This window comes from Aspergillus heteromorphus (genome assembly GCF_003184545.1).
Source record: "Aspergillus heteromorphus CBS 117.55 chromosome Unknown BO70scaffold_13, whole genome shotgun sequence".
NCBI lineage: Eukaryota > Fungi > Ascomycota > Eurotiomycetes > Eurotiales > Aspergillaceae > Aspergillus > Aspergillus heteromorphus.
Genome location: NW_020290418.1, coordinates 665493 through 683888, shown reverse-complemented (window position 1 = coordinate 683888; position 18396 = coordinate 665493). Strand labels below are relative to the sequence as shown.

Sequence of the window (18396 nt, the reverse complement as noted above, 5' to 3'; positions counted from 1 at the left end):
CTAGTCACTAGGACGACCGACGGGGTCAAGAATAGTACAAGTGCAGTGGTCTGCGACGCGGGGGGCCCCCTCTCCGGACTCCTTCTCTCCGACAACCCCCCTCGAGCCCAATTGAATTTAAACCCAGAAAGAGCACCCGCTTGAGAACGAGACATAGCAGGTAGGATGCTGATCAGTCCAAAGACCGTTTCTCATCATGGTGGAAATAAGACGACAACGGGCGTTCTCACATAGGTCACGGACCGGATGTCGCACCTGTCGGTGAGTTTCTCCTCCTGAGCCCTCCACGTTCAGGGCTGAGTTTAGATGCTAAGGTCAGCTGAATTATTATGTCTGTGCCCACAGGGCTCGACATGTCAAATGTGATGAGGCCCCGGTTGCATGCCACAACTGCACAGCCACTGGGCGCCGATGCGACGGTTATGACCAGATCCTACCGTCCGCCCCCAAGGCGAAGGCTACCTCGATAGCCGTGGCCCTTGCCATGAGCCTCCCCGGCATGTCTGAAAACGAACGCCATCACTTTCAGTACTTCGAGAAGAATACCATCCCCATGCTGGCGGCCTATGGGGATTCCGATGTATGGCAACAGCTGGTGCTGCAGATGAGCCAAAAGGAGCCAGCTGTGTGCCATGCCGCGGTCGCACTGAGCGCTATTCATGGGGAGTATGAGCGGAAGGCTACGGGCAGTCGCTTTATCAGCAGCCACCATCGCTTTGCGCTGGAACAATACAACCGCGCAATGTCCACGATCCACGAGCGCATCCAGTCTAATCACCCGCAGGTGCGGGAGATTGTGCTCATGTGTTGTATTATCTTCGTCATCGTGGAGCTTTTTGAAGGCGCACCCAAAAATGCCTTTACCCATCTGCAGCAGGGGTTGAACATCCTGAACAATAGCCGGTCAGGTCGTGTGTCTAAAGCAGAAACTTCCCTTAAGACGGCGTTTCTGCATATGAATTCTCACCGAGCCAATTTTGATGACCCCAAAGTGCTCGTCACGCTCCACCCTTCGCGAGAGCGCTTGGCTGAACCACCATATGAGCGGGACAAATTTCACAGCCTGACTGACGCGAAAGACCGCTTTCGACCTTTGATGTGCAACATCTTCAATTTACGATCCCGCTGCACCTTTGTCCTCCGAGGTGACGTGGACGTTGACCCTCTGGAGTTGTCCGTGCAGCAGTGCCAGCTGCAGCGCCAGATTCATGATTACCGGGAGGACTTTGAGAAGTTCGTCAGGTCCAAATGTACCCGGAAGAGATGGGGTCCGAGAGAGGCTCGTAATGCAGATGTGATCCGGTTGTACATTGCAACCATGACCAGCGTTGCTGCTACCATGCTGGACCCGACGGAGATGCTCTTCGACCAATATCTATCCGGGTTTAAAAGGGTTAACGAGCTCGTCGAGCAAATCATGGATAGCTTCAAGTCCCAGTTTGGATCCCTACCGGTCGTGATCATGGACATGGGCATCGTCCCAGCGCTGCTCTGGTCGTGTGTGAAATGCCGCGACCTCAAGACCCGTAAACGGTCCTTACAATTACTGCAAGCATGGCCACACAGAGAAGCCATCTATGACACAACTCTGTGCTGCATGGTTAGCAACGCGCATATCACCACCGAAAATGATGCCGCGGATAATTCGGGGTTTGTTCCGATGTCAGCTCGCTTGACAACCCAAACGATTAGGATAACGGATGATCGGAGTCATATAGTTTTCGGGTACACACTGGCTGGGATATCTAAATGGGGCGCGGATACGAATGAACGGTTGTTTCCGCTGAAGATGTGATGTACGAAGAGAGTTAGATTTCGAGATCAACCAGGCATCTCAAGATCTTGCTTCTACCCTGTTGTTCGACATCTCGAGTGATCTGTATCTGATGTCCGGTACAACACCATGGCCACTCGTGGGAAGCCAGAGTGTGCGTCTCGCGAAAGGATTGTATGTGGGCCATGATATATGTAGAAAAAGAACTCGGTATGTGGATCCTGCGTTTTGGACCGACGCAAAAGCTGACCGTTGCTTCAGGCTCTAATTCGCATCTCAAGTCGCCGTTGTCTTCTCGGCCTCTTTTCAGGCCGCCTGCGGATATCCTTGCCATCGTCTTAGCGGTTGCCAAATGATCTCCGATAGTAGTGGCCAATTTGGGCAATATAAATTATCCGTCCGCATCGGCGAAGAAGCTTCATCACTTGCTCTCCCTTACAGTGTACCTCACCGCTGCTGCCACTACGAGTTTTATGACTGTGGGTGTGGATTCGATGCTCACCATGTTTCTGGAGAATATCTCAGCGTGTCGTCTCCATCCCAACCCCGACTGCGACCGTCATGGCTACAATAGTTGCTTGCTGGAATTTCCGGAGAATACAACCGCTACTTGCAAGGTTAATTGGGACGTTTCTTTGCATCTGTCGAACAGCAGTTCAACCACCACTGCCTTGGCTAGAGTTCATCTATTGAACTGATGATCTCAATGATATCTGTGACCCAGTAGGATACTCCAACGGGACCCGCAATCAGGGATACCACAATAATCAATCAATCTCTACTCCTAACGAGATGTCTTTTCTTTGGCATAGATTCGACTTCTAAAATTCCGAAACAACCAAAAGAGTGAAATAGAAGCTAGCTAGTCCAAACACCTACTTTCCCCGATCACTGCCGTGATCTCCAAAAGCAAAGGTAGGAGGCAGCAAGACTCATACTCATCGTGACCATGTCGAGGCTTGAGGCAGGACGCCTCCAACCACCAACTCAAATCCTCACCCCTCACGTCCCTGTTCAGACTCCTTCTCGCCTAACCCAGTCCAGACATGCCACCTATCCAGCCATCCATCACACCATCCATCACACCATCAATCGTAAAATCATAGCGTATCAAACCATCCCCAACCAAACCGAAGTAACAGGCTGAATCCACCCATGGCGATATATACTATTATTCAAATCGCACCCAAAAACAAACACGAAGTGCCCCCCCCTCATGCCTCAGCTTACGAAACATCCCCCCCTCTCAACCAGCCCCGCCATCCCTCAGCGGAAGCAATCCCCATCCCCACCCACCCACCCGCCCTCCACTCCATGACGGTACGCTCTGCAGCACCAAGAATACCCAACATCCCCACATCGTGCCCGTCAAAGACGCTATACCCCTGAATCACCGAGTGAGGCGGCTGCTGAACTAGCTTGTTTCGCCAGCTTGCGTCCGGGTCTGGGCAGAGATCGGGCCCGTCTAGGAAGACCTTCCCTTCCATGGGGTTGGTTACTTTCCGAGCCGTGGGTGACTGACCCTCTGTCCAGCACGTAGCGCAAGGTGAGCTCGTTGATGAGCTTGTTTGTGTATGGTTTGGGGGGTTTGGGGGGTTCGGGGGTTTGGTTGGTCTTGACTTTGACCTTAATCTTGACCTTTGGGTGGGGATGGATCGACTCGAGGAATAGTCTTGCTTGCTTGGATTGGATGGGAGGTGAGGTGAGAGGGGTCTTGGGGGACGGGTTTCCGGTCGGTGTAGACGCAGACGTAGACGCAGACGCGGGGGATGGTGGATGATGCATTGGTGGGTGTGGGGGTTGAGGTGGAAGGGGATTATTTTTGAAGAGTTCGGGGATGAGGAGGATTTTGTGGGGAGGTGCTGGGTTTGGTTTCGGTGCTGGGTTTGTTTCGGTGCTGGTGGTGGTGGTGTCGGTGGTGATGATCTGTTTCAATCGTGGTGGTAAGTACTATAAGTCCTTTGGCGAGATTTGATAGAATTGAATTGATGATGCTCTGGTCGAGAGGATTCACGCTTTTGTGGCCTGGTCTTTTGCAGGCTTTTGTATTTCTGTCTGAGAGGGACGTAGCTAGTAGTAATATGGATATTCATTCTGAAGGTAAGTAGAGGACAAATACTTCTGCTTAAGTACACATGTATGTATATATTAGTTATACTATCCTATGTGGAGTGCCTCGTTTCTTGACCCTTGTTCCTTTCTTGTTCGTGTTCCTGTCTGTCAATATTGACCTTGCTTACTAGCTACTATACCAATCAGTTAAGTCCGTAATGACTAGACTATCAACTCATACATTCCCTCTTTAACCTGGGGTATCATTTCCATTCCACTCCATTCCACTCCACTTCATATCAACCAAACTATATCCACCCAACCCGGTCAGAAGTAGCATCCGCATCCATCCTCAAAGAACCGGATACCCAAAAATCCTCGCCGCATTATTATACGCCAAATCCGCCCTCACCCGCTCATCCACCAACCCCAACACCTGGCGGGTGAACCCATCATCCGTCCAGGGGAAATCCGTCCCACTAAGCAGATGATCGTAACCGACCACCTCCCCGGCATGGCGAATATCCGCTACGTCTGCATTGTTACAATCAAAATACATCCGGGATATATACTCCGGGATCGGCCTGGGAAGGGCCCTCTTCACGCCGTGCGAATCGACGAAGAAGGCGTCCGCGGGGAACCGCTTCGAGAGGGCCCCGAACCGGCCCAGACTGGACAGGATGCCGCCGCCGAGGTGGGTGGCGATGATGGTGAGGGAGGGGAATTTCTCGTACAGGCCGGAGAGGACGAGGTCGAGGAGGGTGGTTCGCTGGTCGTTCAGGAAGCCGGAGTAGGTGGGGATGTTTTTGCGGGCGATGTGTGGCGTCTCGACGGGTTCGACGGCCGGGTGGATGATGACGGGAATGTTGAGTTCCTCCGCTAGTGCGAAGTAGGGGTCGTAGGAGGCGTCGCCGAGGAAGACCCCGTTGTAGTTGGATGCGAACATGAGGCCCTTTAGGCCGAGGTCGGTGATTGCGCGCCGGAGACTGGTGAGGGCTTGCTGCGTGTAGCATGTGCCGTTGGGGGTGTTGCGGCTGCGGCGAGCACGGGGGCGGGGGGCATGGACGCGATGCCGATGAGTTGGGGATCTGTCGCTGTTCTCGCGGCCATCCATTCGTTCGTGTCGTCCATGATCCGGAGGAGGGTTTCCGCGGGGAGAGACGGCGGGAAGAAAGCGTTGATCGTCACGACTTGGATGCCCGTGCGGCCGAGCGTTTGCCGTCGGGCTTCCCCCTGCAGATCGTCAGCCAGCTGCACGCAGATGTCATCTGAGATAGTGGTCGCGGTGGCTTGCTCTAGGTTCTTGTTTGTGCGGATGCTCGTCGCGACGGTCGAGTAGGTGCTCGGTTTGATGGCGTGGGCTTGCACGTCGAAGATTGGGCCCGTGTAGGGGCTGGATGTGGACATGGTGGATGTATGAGGATATGGATATGGATATGGTGTTGGGGTTGGGGTGAGAATGGAAGGATGTGGTTCAGAGGGAATGGGAGTGGTTCTGGGAGGGTATTTATGCCTGTTGTTTACTATGCTTCGGGCGGGGGCAAAGCCCGCAGAACCCGCAGAATCCGAGCCCGACGTGTGCCTGACTCGCGGCTGACTCCTTGAAAACCGTCCTGTGGATGGAATTGGGCTGTTGATGCTTAGCTTATGTAGCTAAAGGCACATAAGCTCGATCTTACAAGCAGCTCCCCAAAGCGGAAAGTTACTCATTACAATCTACAGGAACAGCATGACAGTATCAACCGCCGTACAACCCAACAGGGAGGACAGGCCAAACGCGACTCCTGTCTCCAGGGCGCACAGCCTGTTGCCGCAATCACGGCGCCGGCAGTCAATGTTTCATTTGCTTCCAAGGGTATGTCCAACTAAACAGAATCCAATGTAACACATGGCGAGAATTCATTAAATAACCATCATCGCTCTGACGTTCCGGCACCCCCAGCCGGATTTTAAAGTGTGTGCAATGGGGGAAAAAGACAGCAGGGCTCCTGTCGGGTATATTTACAATCCCGTGTTGGCACAGGAGAACGGGGTGCCCACGGTTCCTTCCTCATAGCTGATAATGACGCTCTCAATGGATGCCTGCGACACACTGCGTTAGTTTCGTTTGACAGGACGGATGGGTTACACTCACGTAGGTTCCCGGGCCAAGGAAGAAAAGCCCAGTGCAAATCAAAAACACATTGACAATCGCACCGATCCAACCGCGAATGCCCCGGTTCTTGTAGAAATTGGGTCCGTAGTCCTCCCGTCGCATGCGCAGGTAGGCCGTCCCCCAGAAAATGAAGCCAAAGAAGGAATCGAACAGGGAGCTCATGATCGACTCCAGGTCGGAGAAGAAGGGAATCACCTCCGCGATGATAAACGCCAACACCCACAGGACGACCAGGATGCCGATCCAGGCTGCCCATCCAACAACGGTATGATTACCCTTGTGGCGCGTGCCTTCAAATATGCGGAAGAAGATGAAACGAGCAGACACGGACGCATACAGCACACCCAGGAAGATCAAGGTCGGGATCATGAACGAAAAAGACACCTTCTTGTATACCTCATTACCCAGCGACCCGAATGCTGGTGTGGTCATGTACTGGTTGCCGGTGTACACGTAGACAATGGACCCAGCCAAGCTGAACACAATCACTTCGGCGATGGTGACCACGGTGACCGATTTCCAGAAATCCTTGGGCTCCTTCATCTCCGCGATGAAACTCGGAAGGGTGATCTGACCAATGAAGGTGTAGCTGATATTCAAGAAGGCGCTCATGCCCGACACAAACGTCGTTCCCGCCACAGGAAGGGCTTTCACGATCGGGTCGCCTTGCGCAGGGGTGTAGCCCGCCGGGTGCGCCTCAATGCCGGAAAATATCATCGCGAGCAGGACAGATACAAATGTGAAGAAAGCGGAGAGAGTCGCAACCTTTGACAGAGCGTCGAACGTCCGTGGGAGAGAGCAAATCAGCGCGATGATTGTAGTGACCAAGGAGAACACGATAGTGCAGGCCCCATGGTTGCTGATCGTGTTAAGATACTCTGCGCCGACCAAACAATGCAAGCCCTAGGGTGATGTCAGCATATGTCGAATAACAAGCCGAGAGCACTCTCACCTGGATGAAGATATTGTTCAGCAAGAACATGATCGCTGTGCCGTACCAAACAATCTTGGAGTTCCCGAAGATCACCTGTCCGATGTCGCAGACGTCGCGTACGTGAGGATGCCGCAAACAGAACTTCCTAGAAGATGTCAGAGCTGGATTTTAATCAAAGCGCAACGAGTCGGACACATACCAGATGGTCAAGGAGGTATAGAGCACGACCGCAGCGATGAACACCGTGAGGATCAACCCCGGTACCAGCCCAAGAACGGAGTAGGCCCACGGGAACGACATGATAGCCAGACAAATGTACTCGGAAAAGAGGAGAGCGGCCGTCTGGAAAGTGCTCCACTGTCAGCAATTGCGCATCCTGATTGTATTTCCACGTGGAGAGTTCACGCGCACCTTTTGCCAGCTACATGTTCTGTACTTTATCGAGTTTTCCGACTCGAGCTCAATCTGTCGGCCAATTTCACCTTCCGAGTCGGAACCTGACCCGACCTGTTGTTTCTGACTCTCTAGGTCGGTGGGCTTCAACTTGTCTGCAAGAGGATCGGAGACCGACGACCGACGGTAGGGATCGACGATCTTTGTGTTGGACTCCGCCATTTTATCGAGCGGACAAGCCGCAGGTGGAACGAAGCGGGGAAGGTGAAAAAAGAGGAGACGTTGGAGACCTTTAGATGCATGTACTGCGCCGCTAGATGACAATGTTTGCAACAACCTAAAGGAAACAGGCACCCAGTCAGTACCCGCAGCCCAAATTGGAATGCGACAGAATAGCAACTCCGGACTTTCTTACCGAGATTATGGACAGGGTGAGAAAAAATGTACAGGGTGAGGACGGAAGGCGAGAGGAGGAAGGCAGAAGAAGGATCTAACAGGTGAAATAGTCTGTCAGATTGAGCAGAATAGATCTTGCTGGACGCACGTGCAGCTGACCTCTGGATGTTCAATATGCGCGGCGATAAGGCAACGATGCCGATCCTCACACTAGGCCGGGGGCGAGGGCAAGCAGTGGTGAACCAGCAACAGGGCAACGGAACACGAGAGACAGAAAAAGAAAAAAGGAGAGAGGAGACAAGAAATGACGTCCCAGGCTGGTAAAAAAAAAAAGGAAGGAATACAGGCCGGTGCACAAACGCAGCCGAAAACTCTGGATGCGCTTATTTCTTTAACCTGTGGAAAGCTGGATTCTACCAAGGCGCGCCTGACGGGTTTTAGTGGCCTGTACGGGTAGCTTGAACCTAGTCACAGGAGAGAGCCAACAGGCGCTGATCAAAAGAACGAAGAACGATTGAATCCAGGCAGGAGAACGGCAGAAAACGGCCCCATCGGTCGCTGATTGCGATGAAGGGCCCCGGAGATCCAGTGACTGGCGCGGCCCAATGCGGCCGGCGAGACCAACTGCCTGGACTGGTCGGCCGATGACGTGCTCCAGCCCGGCATTCTCAATGGATTGAAGTAAAGTAACTAACTGTCGGTCCTGCATGCTCCCGCCCCTGGTACAGAGCCAGATAATCGAGATTTAATTGTATATCCAGTAGCTAGATGGGTGCTCTTCCCCGTTCCCAAACTCTATATATGAAATGACCGTGCTTTCCAGCCGACCGGCAGGCGGGCACCTAGATAGATAGCTGCTATCTCCATATCCTCCGGACCTGACTTAGTGGCAGCCACTTCCGTCAGTGGGAGAGAGTAAAGCTCGAGCCGGCTAAGCCGTGAATTGCGGCCGCATTAGGGCCCACCCCCATTGGTCCGTTCTCGGTACAACGTCGAGCTCCCCGCCGCCAATCACCGCCCAGCTGGCTCCGCCGGCGGAACCGCCCGATCCAGTCTGCCCCGCATCCGTCCAGCCAAGCATGACAGGGCAGCGAGGAATGCAGAAATTTCGATGGATTGTATTCCTACCATCGAAAATACCACATGCAACAGCGAGAGTCACAGCAGGCCAGAGTTCACGGGGAATGGATTATGATATCCTCCTACTCCGTAGGCACATCTACTTACTTAGGGAGACCAGGATCGCGCCATGGATTCAGCCACCATCGGAATAATTTGGCCTTCTTTGGTGGTGTGATAAAAGAGGCTTCTGCATAACAAAGAAATAGACGGTCATACGACAAGACATCCATGACTCTGCTCTCGCATCCTGGACTTGTCCGGTCTTTCCAGCGAGGCAAAACTCGACTGACTGGCTCAGCGTCTGGTTAAACCTCGAGCACGCTATGCGCTAACAGATGACGTGATCCCCGCCCACGTGTGGCTGCCCATCGTGGTCCCGGCAAGTCCTTATGCAAGGGACTGTGTCGTCTTACTCATCACTGCCCGCATAATTAGTTAACTTAATAATGAACTTGAATGTCAAAAGCAACATGCCAGATCATCTGCCTACAGGAAGCAAGTGGGATTAAGCTCTAGGTCTTTGTTTGATCTAGAGCCTAACTTGGGACCTAGATCGGTCGATCTTGCGGTACTAGACAACAACTAGGAGTGTTGCCCGAAACAGGGAATATCGTCATCTCATCAGCGACAGTTTCATATCGAATCAGATACGGAGTAGACCCTCCTAGTATTCTAAACTGGCTACCTGATACTAGGTATCATAACCCTCATTACCGCTCAGGGCAGTTAAAATTCACGAGAATCTTCCAAGGGGTTCGAACAAAATTTCTCCATGCTTTCAGGCAATGTCGCCGACCAAGTCCAAAAGTCCGGGGCATAGTCCGCAGGCCTCCAGATCCCAATGATTTCCCCTGTCATGCGCACGCGGTAGATGGACGATCTTGTCGATTCTGTGGTACCCATCTGAAAGCGGAAGTGATACCTCCCCATACCGGCAGCAGGGTACCATCCCAGCAGCCGTAGTTCTTCCGCTGGCACATACTCGGCATGTCGCGGCTTGTTATCTTTAGCGAGAACCTTGAACACAGGAGGTAAGATATTGTTTGTGAAGCGATAGGCTCTCCTTAGGAACAAAGTCCTTGGATAATGGACACAACTCGCGAAGCTCAACGAAGCAGCAGTTATTCTCTGATATGGAAGCAAACCGCTCGTGCTTTGAAATCGCCCGTGAAAGCCCTGCATGGATTGGCACAGTCGTCAAGTTGGATGTCGCTTTGACAGTTGTGTGCAGTTGGCTATCTTGTGCCAACTCGACATAATACATTATTTTGTTGTATTGTCCCGGGTCGGCAGCAGAGATCCTCTCATTCAAATCTATCTCTTGTGCAAGACTTTCTTCTTGAAATATCCTTTCCATTAAGGAGATACAGTACTCAGTCATAGTTTCCTCCAGTAACTTCAACAGCTGTTGCATATTTCTGCGTTTGCGTTCCTCCGCATCGTCGTGTACTGTGAAACTAGGGCTAGCGTTTCCTTCGTCCTCGGATTCTGAAGATGATCGCATGGGCTTCCTTCTCTGGTTCATTGATGGTCTATTATCATCGGGTTGGTTTTGTTTTCTGCGGCCGTCATCGGATTCGGAGTCACTGCCATGGTTGTCTCCGTGAGATAGCCGCCCAGGTCTATTATTTCGGCGGGCATTGTGGGACGTTTGTCGGGGAAGACCTTCGCGAGGGCGTCTGAGGCGGCGATAAAGCAGCTAGCTGTCTTTCGATCTGCTCGACGCTTCACGTCTCCTGCGTTTGCTTTTCCCTTTGGATCCTGGAGCCAAGATTTGATGTCTTGAATAATCTCATACCTAGCAAAGTTCAAAGGTTGCCGTGAAACTCCCATATGCCGTACATTAAGAGCCTGCTTCGTTTCGAACAACCAGTGACTCGTCTGGGGAATTACAGCCGTCTGAGGTATCATATTATGGTCTGGAATTGTAATAGGGTGCGGAAGGCATGCTCTAACTCCTAGACCTGCACACGTCAGCGATCATATAGTCTCGAAAGCGGAGTCGTGCTGGCATGATCTGTACCTGAACGTCAGCCTTGCATGGGTACCGATTCAGCCTGATTGACCTGTGTAGGCGTATCAGGTCTTGTACTGCGGATAAATCCATGGCCCCGAGAAGGCTCCAAAAACGTACCCATACAGGTTGCAAAAGTTCAGCACTGCCCTGGACGAGGTGACGAGGCTTCATCCCGGTTGCACCATGATTTCATTTGAAATTGACGCTGGCAACAAACTACGAAGACTACGTTCAGAAGATAATTGAAATATCCCCATACCAATGATAACATGCTTTTGTGGTATCTGCAATAGAATATGATTGATGTAAGTACAGGATGCGAAATCACATTCCCTCGTCCTCCCCGGCCAGCAGGGCCGCATAGTCGTCCGCAGAGGCAAAAGTGGGCAAGTGCTTGAGCTTGCGCCTCTTCTTGCGTTCGGACTGCTTCTCGTCCTTCTCCTCTTCCTTCGGTGACTCCATACCCGCAGTGAGCTCCACGTCAGACGGCAGGTCCTCGTCACTGTCAAAGAAGGCCTCGTCGTCCGAGACGTCCATGTCGAAGGGATCTTCGTCGTCAGATGGCTCCTCTTCCTTGGCTGCCTTGGCCTTCTTAGCCTTGGTCTTGCTAGGAGGCGCCTCAACTTCGGCCTCGTCGACATCTTCCATCTCGTCATCGGAGTCAAGGTTGAGTTCGACTTCGTCGTCACCACCCTCGCCCTCATCCTCGGACTGGTCGTATGCGGACTCGAGATCGTCCATGTCGAGGTCATCGTCATCACTGCCGGCCTCCAAGTCGGGACGCGAGTCAACCAGTGCCTTCCAGATTTCGGACTCGGCTTCGCTGGCTTCATCTTCGTCCGCGTCCGCGTCAGCGGCATCCTTGCCCTTCTTCTTGGTCTTGTCCTTCTCTTGACCCTTGCCGATGCGGCTAAAGTACTCGTGGAAGAAGACATCCTCGGCAGCAACGTCCTCGGACTTCTTCTTCCAGAACGCCTCGGAATTGAGGGGTAGATGCTGGATGTGCTTGCCGCCACTAACCAGACGATCCTTGGCCTCGCTGCCTGCGAGGGGCTGCATGATGGAAGATCCACGGGTGAGCGCAGAGGCCTTGGGTGTCCGGTAGACGAAGCGGTCAAGGAAGTGAGACAATGTGTGGATGGTCAAGTCGGGCTGTCCGCTCATCGGCTTGTGATCGAGAAGATGAGCCGCGTTGACAGACACTGACGGGTGGAAATGAGACACATAAGGCAGCTGGAATTATGCATTAGCTCACATCAAATAAGATCAGTCTGTAAGAAAAGTCTAGGGGGGCTTACCAATTCCCAAAGACACGTCCTATCGGCATTGCTGTGCTCGGGATCTCTCTTCCGAGGGTCATATTGGGTGGAAGGCTTCTGTGACTTCTGTTCCGGAACCACGGGAAGGGGCTCGTCATCCTCGTCGGGGACATCTCTGAACACCTCCTCATCATCGCTATCATTCTCTTCGGGCTGGTCAAACAATGATGCAAGATCAGGGAACGTCTTCTCCAGTTCGCGGATCAGGTACAAGACACCGCAAATGAAGGCAGGCTGATGCAGCCCAAGGACCTGAATGATTCGCTTGACAAAGGCCTTCACACGCCGGGTGTTCATGTCGTTCTTCAAGGCCTTGAACAGAAGGTTGAGGTATAGCGACTGCTTGGATGATGTGGTGACACGGGGGTCAAGCAGAGATTCGTACAACGTCCGGTAGAAGCGCTCCGAACCAACCTGGTGAGCGGAAGTCAACTGCTGGATCAGCATGAGTGCTTGGATGCAGGTGTTAAAGTTTGCCGAGTGTGTGATGCGGAAAAGGGTGTCGATGTGCTTCGACAGACTAGTGATACATGTTAGCTGTGCTGATAGTCAGGAAACGGTCAAGACATACCGGTCAGTGTCCGAGCTTGTAAAGGGATAGGCTCGGTTGACACCAGTAAGAACAGCAGAGGTCAGCTTGTCCTGCACCTCTTCACTCTGCGCCAGACTGTCATCCTTGTCGTTGCCCTTGTCACCTTTGCCCTTGCCCTTGCCCTTGTGTTTATTGCCGAACTTTCCATTCTTTCCCTTGCGCTCTTTCGAAGGTTTGAGCAGACCAACAAACACGGCAAAGTAGATATCAAGCAACTTGTGCCCAACCTGTTCCTCTTTGAGGCTCAGAACCGTCTGGTTCAGCGTGATGATGGCATAGTATCTAGCGTGCTGACTCTGGCCAGGGCGGAAGAGAACCTCCTCCACTGCCGCAATGATAGTCGGCTTCATCATAGGATGCGCCTGCTCAAGCTGTAGAAGCAGGTAAGACGCCCGGGATGCGATCTTCTTGGACGTATCTCCAAGTTTGTTGACCAACAGTCGCAGCAGGTTGGCTTCCTGCTCAGGCTTCTCCTTGAGCAGCTCGAAGACGTAACTGACGGCTCTGGAGCGAGAAAACTCAATCTCATCGTTGCACCAGACTTCCAGGATCTTGAGAACCTCGAAAAATTGATCCTTCAGAAAGTTCTCAAAGGCCCAGACAATCAGGTGACTGTTTTCAAGGCCACCGGGAAGGGCATCTCCCTCGTACCATCTGAGTGCTGGTTCTTGCAGCGCAGCAATTAGAGATGGCTGGTTGGCAAAAGCCCGAAGTCTCCGGTCACCAGGGAGCAACGTTCCTTGAGCGAACATATCCTTGAGGGACCTCAGGACTTCCACGGCCTGGGCACGACTGCGCTTCTTTCCGAGGGCGATGAGGTTCTCGAGTGCCTTGGTGTTGTGCAGGGGCGATTCTTGAACGGCAAGAGTCAAGGCGGAGATCTTATCACTCAGAGTACCGGTGGACATAATGGTGCTGTAGAACTTGTGGGAAGAAGAGGCGGACGCCTGCTGCGCTTCAGCGTACATCTTGCTCTCCTGCTCAAGGAGTGACACAGCGTAAGTGTGGAGGCGCTCCATGACATGACGAGATGCCGAATTCGCTTTTACTGGCGGTATCGCGGGGAGTTCTGTGTTGTACCAATCGGACCTGGGCATCACAGTCTAGACATTTGGATTAGAAGGCTGCACATTTGTTGGGCTGAGGATACTCACGAGCTTGGCAAATTCCTTGGGGAAAATGACTGCAGGTGCGGCCTCCTTTTTGGCCACTTCCTTCTTGGCTGATTCTTTCAGGGCTGGCGCGGGAGCTGGCTCATCCACCGAAACCTCCTCCTCTGAAGCTTCATCTTCACCCTGCTCAAGTTCGTCTTCCTCTTCGCCTGTCTCTTCCTCTTCCTCTTCCTCTTCGTCTTCCTCCTCCTCCTCCTCTTCCTCCTCTACCTCGTCGTCCTCTAGGTCATCCGGTACAACCTGACCGGCGGCAGCCAGCATGCTCGACAACTCCTTTCTGAGAGAAGCATCGTCAGACATGCTCTTCGGTTTCGTCTCCGCAGCATCCTCCACCTCAGAGTCCGAACCGACACCGGCAATAAGATCCAAATCTTCCTCTGTGCCCCCAAGGGCCAAAATTTCCTGGCGGAGAATATCGTCCTGGTCGTCCTTCTTTGACACCGGCTGCTTGCCTTTAGCAAAGTCCTTCTTATCTTCCCTGGCGATCACCTCGCCGCTGCGATCCCGTTTCTTGCCCTTGTTGTTCTTATCATTGTTGAACGCCTGCTTTGGCTCGGGCTTCCGCGCATCGTTTTTCTTCGGGGCTTCTTTGGGAGCTGGTTTTCCCTTGTTGGCCTTCGACTTGTCGTTCTGGGCCTTCAGCCTCTGTTCGATCTTCTGTCGCAAGCCCGCAAAGGCACCCTCCGCAAACTGTGGAAGGGCATCTGCGCCAGCGGTGGAGTCGTTCACAGCAACTCCGCCATCAGGAATAGCTTCGTTCGCTCCAGAGGAGCGCTTCCCTTTACCTTTGGCCATGACGAAGGGTTGTATGGCCAAGATGCAGGTTCGATGATGGGGATTTGCTTCTACTTTTTTTCTGCCGCCAAAAAATTGACGAGTCCCCGAGGCCGCCGGAGAAACGGCGGGCCGAGACCCGTCGGCGGGCGCTCGGGCCACCCAAAGTCCTCGAATGCCGCCTCGATCGGATGTATCTAGTTCGCAATTGATTCTGGTTTGGTCGTGGTATTTCACCCATTGACTGGGTTACAGCTTGCTATCCGGTCCTGAGGTACTATCCGATCGCCAGACTCCATGATATCCGGGTTTCGCCCGGTTCCGGGCCGCTATTTCGGGACATCTCGAGCATACTCATACTTTGGCATTGCTCGACTCAGTAGAACATCAAAATGCGGCTTTCACGTACAGCTCTCCTGGCACTTTATCTACGCAGATATTATAATTGCTAACTCTCGCAGGTTGATGGTAGAAGTCGGGTCTCCAACTTTTGGATTCCCACGGGGGGCATCTCCAAAAAGCCCGTTCAGGGCGAAAAGGGTACTGTTTATACTGGACCAATGTATTGAATCTCGGCTGCTAATGACGTCTAGAGGATGCAAACGACCTCTTGATCCGAGGTGGCTTTCTGCGTCAAGTCAGTGCCACTTAAATCATACTGAATTCTTCCTCTAATGCGGTCATTAGGCTTACTCGGGTATCTTCCATATGCTTCCCCTTGGATTGCGTGTGCAAGATAAGCTAGAGCGTCTCATTGACAAGCATATGCGGTCACTTGGTATGTCTATGACTTTCGGATTCGCCTTTGGCTAGATTCCTTTGCTGATTGCAACCATGCAGGCGCATCGAAGGTGTCATTATCGTCTATCTCCGCCCAAGAACTTTGGGAACAGTCAGGACGTCTAAAAGAGGGCTCGGAAGTAGGAATGCCATACTGCTGCCAGTGGACTCTGTTAACCTGTGTCTAGGTCTTCCGGTTTCTAGATCGGAAAGAATCCCGGTTTCTCCTCGCTCCCACCCACGAGGAGGAGATCACCACCCTGGTGGGCAGTCTCTCGAAATCCTACAGAGATTTGCCAGTGCGAGTGTACCAAATTTGTAAGACGAATGCCCGTTCTCCAAGCCAGAAACTGACGCCTCAATCCAGCGAGGAAATACCGAGATGAGCAGCGACCAAGACAGGGCCTTCTTCGTGGGCGCGAATTCATCATGAAGGACCTCTACACGTTCGACTACAATGTGGAGAACGCCTTGAAGACATACGTGTCCGTGAAAGCGGCGTACACCGAGCTTTTCAACGAACTGAAGATACCCTACTTAGTCGCTGCTGCAGACTCAGGCAACATGGGTGGCAGTCTAAGCCACGAATTCCACTTCGCCAGTGCGAAAGGCGAGGATACAGTCATCAGCTGCTCTACCTGTGACAGTGTCTACAATGAAGAGCTTGCAGATGGGAAGGCTCACAATATTGACGACCAGCAGCCTCAAGCAAGCCACTCACCCGGGTTTGACACCGGCGAAGTGTCCGGCGAATCGACACGAGCTGTTTCAGTGGGCCTATGGATGGCTGTATCACATGACAAAAACACACTGCTGCGGTGCTGGTTCCCGCAGTATACCTTGCAGGACCCTACGCAGCCGCCAACCGAAAGGGAGGTCAACTCTCACGCGGTCAAATCCATAGCTAAAGCGGCGGGCATCGATCTTGACATCAGCATCGAGAACCCTCTCCACCAATGGGCGACCCACATCAAGTCAGACGAGGCTTCAGGCCAGCGTCCTCGGGTGCTGGATCTGTACGACTCACATGTGCGGGCATACAAACGCCCACCATTGACAGACACGCTTGAAGGAGTCGATTGCGCAGCAGAAGATATTGATTTTTCCAAAGTCGACCGCTTCCCCGGAACCAACAACTACCTCAACCTCATCAGAGTGCATGAAAACGACCCGTGCTCGAAATGCGGTCATGGACTGACCAAGACCCACAAGGCCACCGAACTCGGCCACACCTTCCACCTCGGCACGCGATACAGCGATGTCCTGCAGGCTTCAGTGGTGGTCGACCAAGCCCACCTGGACGAAGCGGACCGCTCACCATCCTCCCAAAAAGACCAGGTCATGTCCATGCAGATGGGCTGTCACGGCATCGGTGTATCACGCATGATTAGCGCGGTCGCAGATACCCTAGCAGACTCTAAGGGACTCAATTGGCCTCGTGCGATTGCGCCATACGAAGTCATCGTCGTCCCCGCCAAAGGATTGGAAGCGGAGGCCGAAGGAGTTTATGACGCGCTGACATCAGAACCGGCTTCTGCCTTGGACGCGATCCTCGATGACCGCGACAAGCAGATGGGCTGGAAACTCGGCGACGCAGACCTCATCGGATACCCCGTGATCATTGTGGTCGGCAAGGGGTGGAAGAAGCAGCGTTCCCTTGAAGTGCAATGTCGTCGACTCAACGTACGTGAAGATGTGACACTTGAGGCTCTTCCGGAATTTGTGCGATCCCTGCTTGAGAAACTTTAACCGGTGTGGCTGTGTCAAGGCTGAATCTGCACCGCCGTTGAGATCCAATGTATACTACTATAGACTACCCCGTAGTTAGCTGCAATATACCCCTCCATTCTAGGTAACCGGGCACGAGTCATCCAGTAGTAATCAGCTCTTGGCGCCTCCGCCTAATAAATCTGCCTTGCCGTCATCGTGCGCCTCTGCACAACTCCGAAGTACTAGTATAAAGACTAATTCTTGCATATCATTTCTACCATCTACCGAATCCACATAGATAGTTAGAATCACCTTTCTTCTCAACACTTTCCGTTCTTGTCATACCAAAATACAAGATGACCATCAACCCCCGCATCGGCGTCGGCGTCTTCGTCTTGAACCCCCAGGGGCAGTTCATCCTCGGCAGAAGACAAGGAAGTCATGGCTCAGGTACAATATCCCCTTCACCCTTTCGTCAAGATCATTTTTTTTAAGATAAATACCCAGGAACATGGGCCCTCCCCGGCGGACACCTCGAACTCAACGAATCCTTTGAAGAGTGCGCGGCGCGCGAAGTCCAAGAAGAAACGGGTCTCGAGGTGAAGGATATTCGCTTCCTAACCGCCACCAATGATATCATGAAAGCGGAAGGCAAGCACTACGTTACTATTTTCGTGGGCTGTGTTCTGCAGGATGGGAGTGCGGAGCCGATGGTTAGTAGTATCTTCCTCCTTGCTTTTGCTTACTTATTGCTGTTTTTTTCAGGGGAATGTTTCTGGACATGTTTCACATATACTCAGCAATGCTATGAGATGAAGAAGAAACTGACAGGCTTGTAACTAGATAATGGAGCCTGAGAAATGCAGCAAGTGGGAATGGGTGACGTGGGAGCAAACCCGGTCATTCTTCCAGGAGCAGAGCACCGCGGAGGAGAATGGAAGTAACGATTTTGCTGGACGACAACTATTCATCCCCATCTTGAATCTCTTCAGGCAGAGAGAGACCTTCGACCCTTTGGTGAGTTATGGAGTTTGAATGGACTTCATCTAATTAGTGGGAATATGACCATAATGAAGATGAGTCATGAATCATGATGATTATGACCGACGATGATGAACTATGGCTTTTCTTTCTTACCATAGAGAGCATACCTATATACCTCTAATAAGCTATCCAACTCCATGCCCCATGGATCTTCGTTATTCT

General features: G+C 52.5%; 6 protein-coding genes across 6 annotated transcripts; 3 read left to right on the top strand and 3 right to left on the bottom strand.

Annotated features, from left to right (window-relative positions):
* The first annotated feature begins 9 nt into the window (after positions 1-9).
* On the top strand, positions 10-1802 carry BO70DRAFT_44022 (Zn(II)2Cys6 transcription factor). Its single transcript, XM_025548444.1, has 2 exons — positions 10-257; positions 315-1802. The coding sequence occupies exons 1-2, from the start codon at positions 197-199 to the stop codon at positions 1793-1795; spliced, it is 1542 nt and encodes a 513-aa protein (XP_025399253.1). The 5' UTR covers positions 10-196; the 3' UTR covers positions 1796-1802.
* A 2251-nt stretch (positions 1803-4053) lies between these two features.
* Positions 4054-5285, bottom strand: BO70DRAFT_44007 (amidohydrolase family protein). The gene is made up of 2 exons (XM_025548443.1): positions 5121-5285; positions 4054-5059 (listed from the first exon to the last, which is right to left on the bottom strand). Exon 2 carries the CDS (start codon positions 4938-4940, stop codon positions 4179-4181), a length of 762 nt encoding a protein of 253 aa, XP_025399252.1. The 5' UTR covers positions 4941-5059; positions 5121-5285; the 3' UTR covers positions 4054-4178.
* A 335-nt stretch (positions 5286-5620) lies between these two features.
* Positions 5621-7955, bottom strand: BO70DRAFT_362419 (putative neutral amino acid permease). The gene is made up of 7 exons (XM_025543291.1): positions 7864-7955; positions 7724-7798; positions 7327-7645; positions 7115-7257; positions 6934-7060; positions 5961-6884; positions 5621-5908 (listed from the first exon to the last, which is right to left on the bottom strand). Exons 3-7 carry the CDS (start codon positions 7528-7530, stop codon positions 5828-5830), a joined length of 1479 nt encoding a protein of 492 aa, XP_025399251.1. The 5' UTR covers positions 7531-7645; positions 7724-7798; positions 7864-7955; the 3' UTR covers positions 5621-5827.
* A 3172-nt stretch (positions 7956-11127) lies between these two features.
* BO70DRAFT_379933 (RNA-binding ribosome biosynthesis protein MAK21) lies at positions 11128-14743 on the bottom strand. Its single transcript, XM_025545384.1, has 4 exons — positions 13909-14743; positions 12734-13857; positions 12142-12682; positions 11128-12076 (listed from the first exon to the last, which is right to left on the bottom strand). Exons 1-4 carry the CDS (start codon positions 14719-14721, stop codon positions 11168-11170), a joined length of 3387 nt encoding a protein of 1128 aa, XP_025399250.1. The 5' UTR covers positions 14722-14743; the 3' UTR covers positions 11128-11167.
* A 182-nt stretch (positions 14744-14925) lies between these two features.
* BO70DRAFT_315498 (putative proline--tRNA ligase AIM10) lies at positions 14926-17322 on the top strand. Its single transcript, XM_025540315.1, has 7 exons — positions 14926-15105; positions 15162-15240; positions 15294-15337; positions 15388-15478; positions 15541-15620; positions 15669-15798; positions 15848-17322. The coding sequence occupies exons 1-7, from the start codon at positions 14998-15000 to the stop codon at positions 17227-17229; spliced, it is 1914 nt and encodes a 637-aa protein (XP_025399249.1). The 5' UTR covers positions 14926-14997; the 3' UTR covers positions 17230-17322.
* Positions 17323-17437: 115 nt separating this feature from the next.
* Positions 17438-18294, top strand: BO70DRAFT_315497 (nucleotide triphosphate diphosphatase NUDT15). The gene is made up of 3 exons (XM_025540314.1): positions 17438-17640; positions 17698-17903; positions 18034-18294. Exons 1-3 carry the CDS (start codon positions 17547-17549, stop codon positions 18223-18225), a joined length of 492 nt encoding a protein of 163 aa, XP_025399248.1. The 5' UTR covers positions 17438-17546; the 3' UTR covers positions 18226-18294.
* Positions 18295-18396: the final 102 nt, after the last annotated feature.

Bases quoted from the DNA above. Each gene is read 5' to 3' on its own strand.
- BO70DRAFT_379933 (XM_025545384.1), bottom strand. From the start codon at position 14,721: ATGGCCAAAGGTAAAGGGAAGCGCTCCTCTGGAGCGAACGAAGCTATT. The intron at 13,858-13,908 runs GTGAGTATCCTC...CCAAATGTCTAG, and splicing joins CCAAGGAATTTGCCAAGCTC to ACTGTGATGCCCAGGTCCGA. The intron at 12,683-12,733 runs GTATGTCTTGAC...ATGTATCACTAG, and splicing joins ACAAGCTCGGACACTGACCG to TCTGTCGAAGCACATCGACA.
- BO70DRAFT_362419 (XM_025543291.1), bottom strand. From the start codon at position 7,530: ATGGCGGAGTCCAACACAAAGATCGTCGATCCCTACCGTCGGTCGTCG. The intron at 7,258-7,326 runs GTGCGCGTGAAC...AGCACTTTCCAG, and splicing joins GAACATGTAGCTGGCAAAAG to ACGGCCGCTCTCCTCTTTTC. The intron at 7,061-7,114 runs GTATGTGTCCGA...GACATCTTCTAG, and splicing joins TATACCTCCTTGACCATCTG to GAAGTTCTGTTTGCGGCATC.
- BO70DRAFT_44007 (XM_025548443.1), bottom strand. From the start codon at position 4,940: ATGGATGGCCGCGAGAACAGCGACAGATCCCCAACTCATCGGCATCGC.
- BO70DRAFT_315497 (XM_025540314.1), top strand. From the start codon at position 17,547: ATGACCATCAACCCCCGCATCGGCGTCGGCGTCTTCGTCTTGAACCCC. The intron at 17,641-17,697 runs GTACAATATCCC...ATAAATACCCAG, and splicing joins ACAAGGAAGTCATGGCTCAG to GAACATGGGCCCTCCCCGGC. The intron at 17,904-18,033 runs GTTAGTAGTATC...GCTTGTAACTAG, and splicing joins ATGGGAGTGCGGAGCCGATG to ATAATGGAGCCTGAGAAATG.
- BO70DRAFT_44022 (XM_025548444.1), top strand. From the start codon at position 197: ATGGTGGAAATAAGACGACAACGGGCGTTCTCACATAGGTCACGGACC. The intron at 258-314 runs GTCGGTGAGTTT...TTAGATGCTAAG, and splicing joins ACGGACCGGATGTCGCACCT to GTCAGCTGAATTATTATGTC.
- BO70DRAFT_315498 (XM_025540315.1), top strand. From the start codon at position 14,998: ATGATATCCGGGTTTCGCCCGGTTCCGGGCCGCTATTTCGGGACATCT. The intron at 15,241-15,293 runs GTACTGTTTATA...AATGACGTCTAG, and splicing joins GCCCGTTCAGGGCGAAAAGG to AGGATGCAAACGACCTCTTG. The intron at 15,479-15,540 runs GTATGTCTATGA...GCAACCATGCAG, and splicing joins CAAGCATATGCGGTCACTTG to GCGCATCGAAGGTGTCATTA.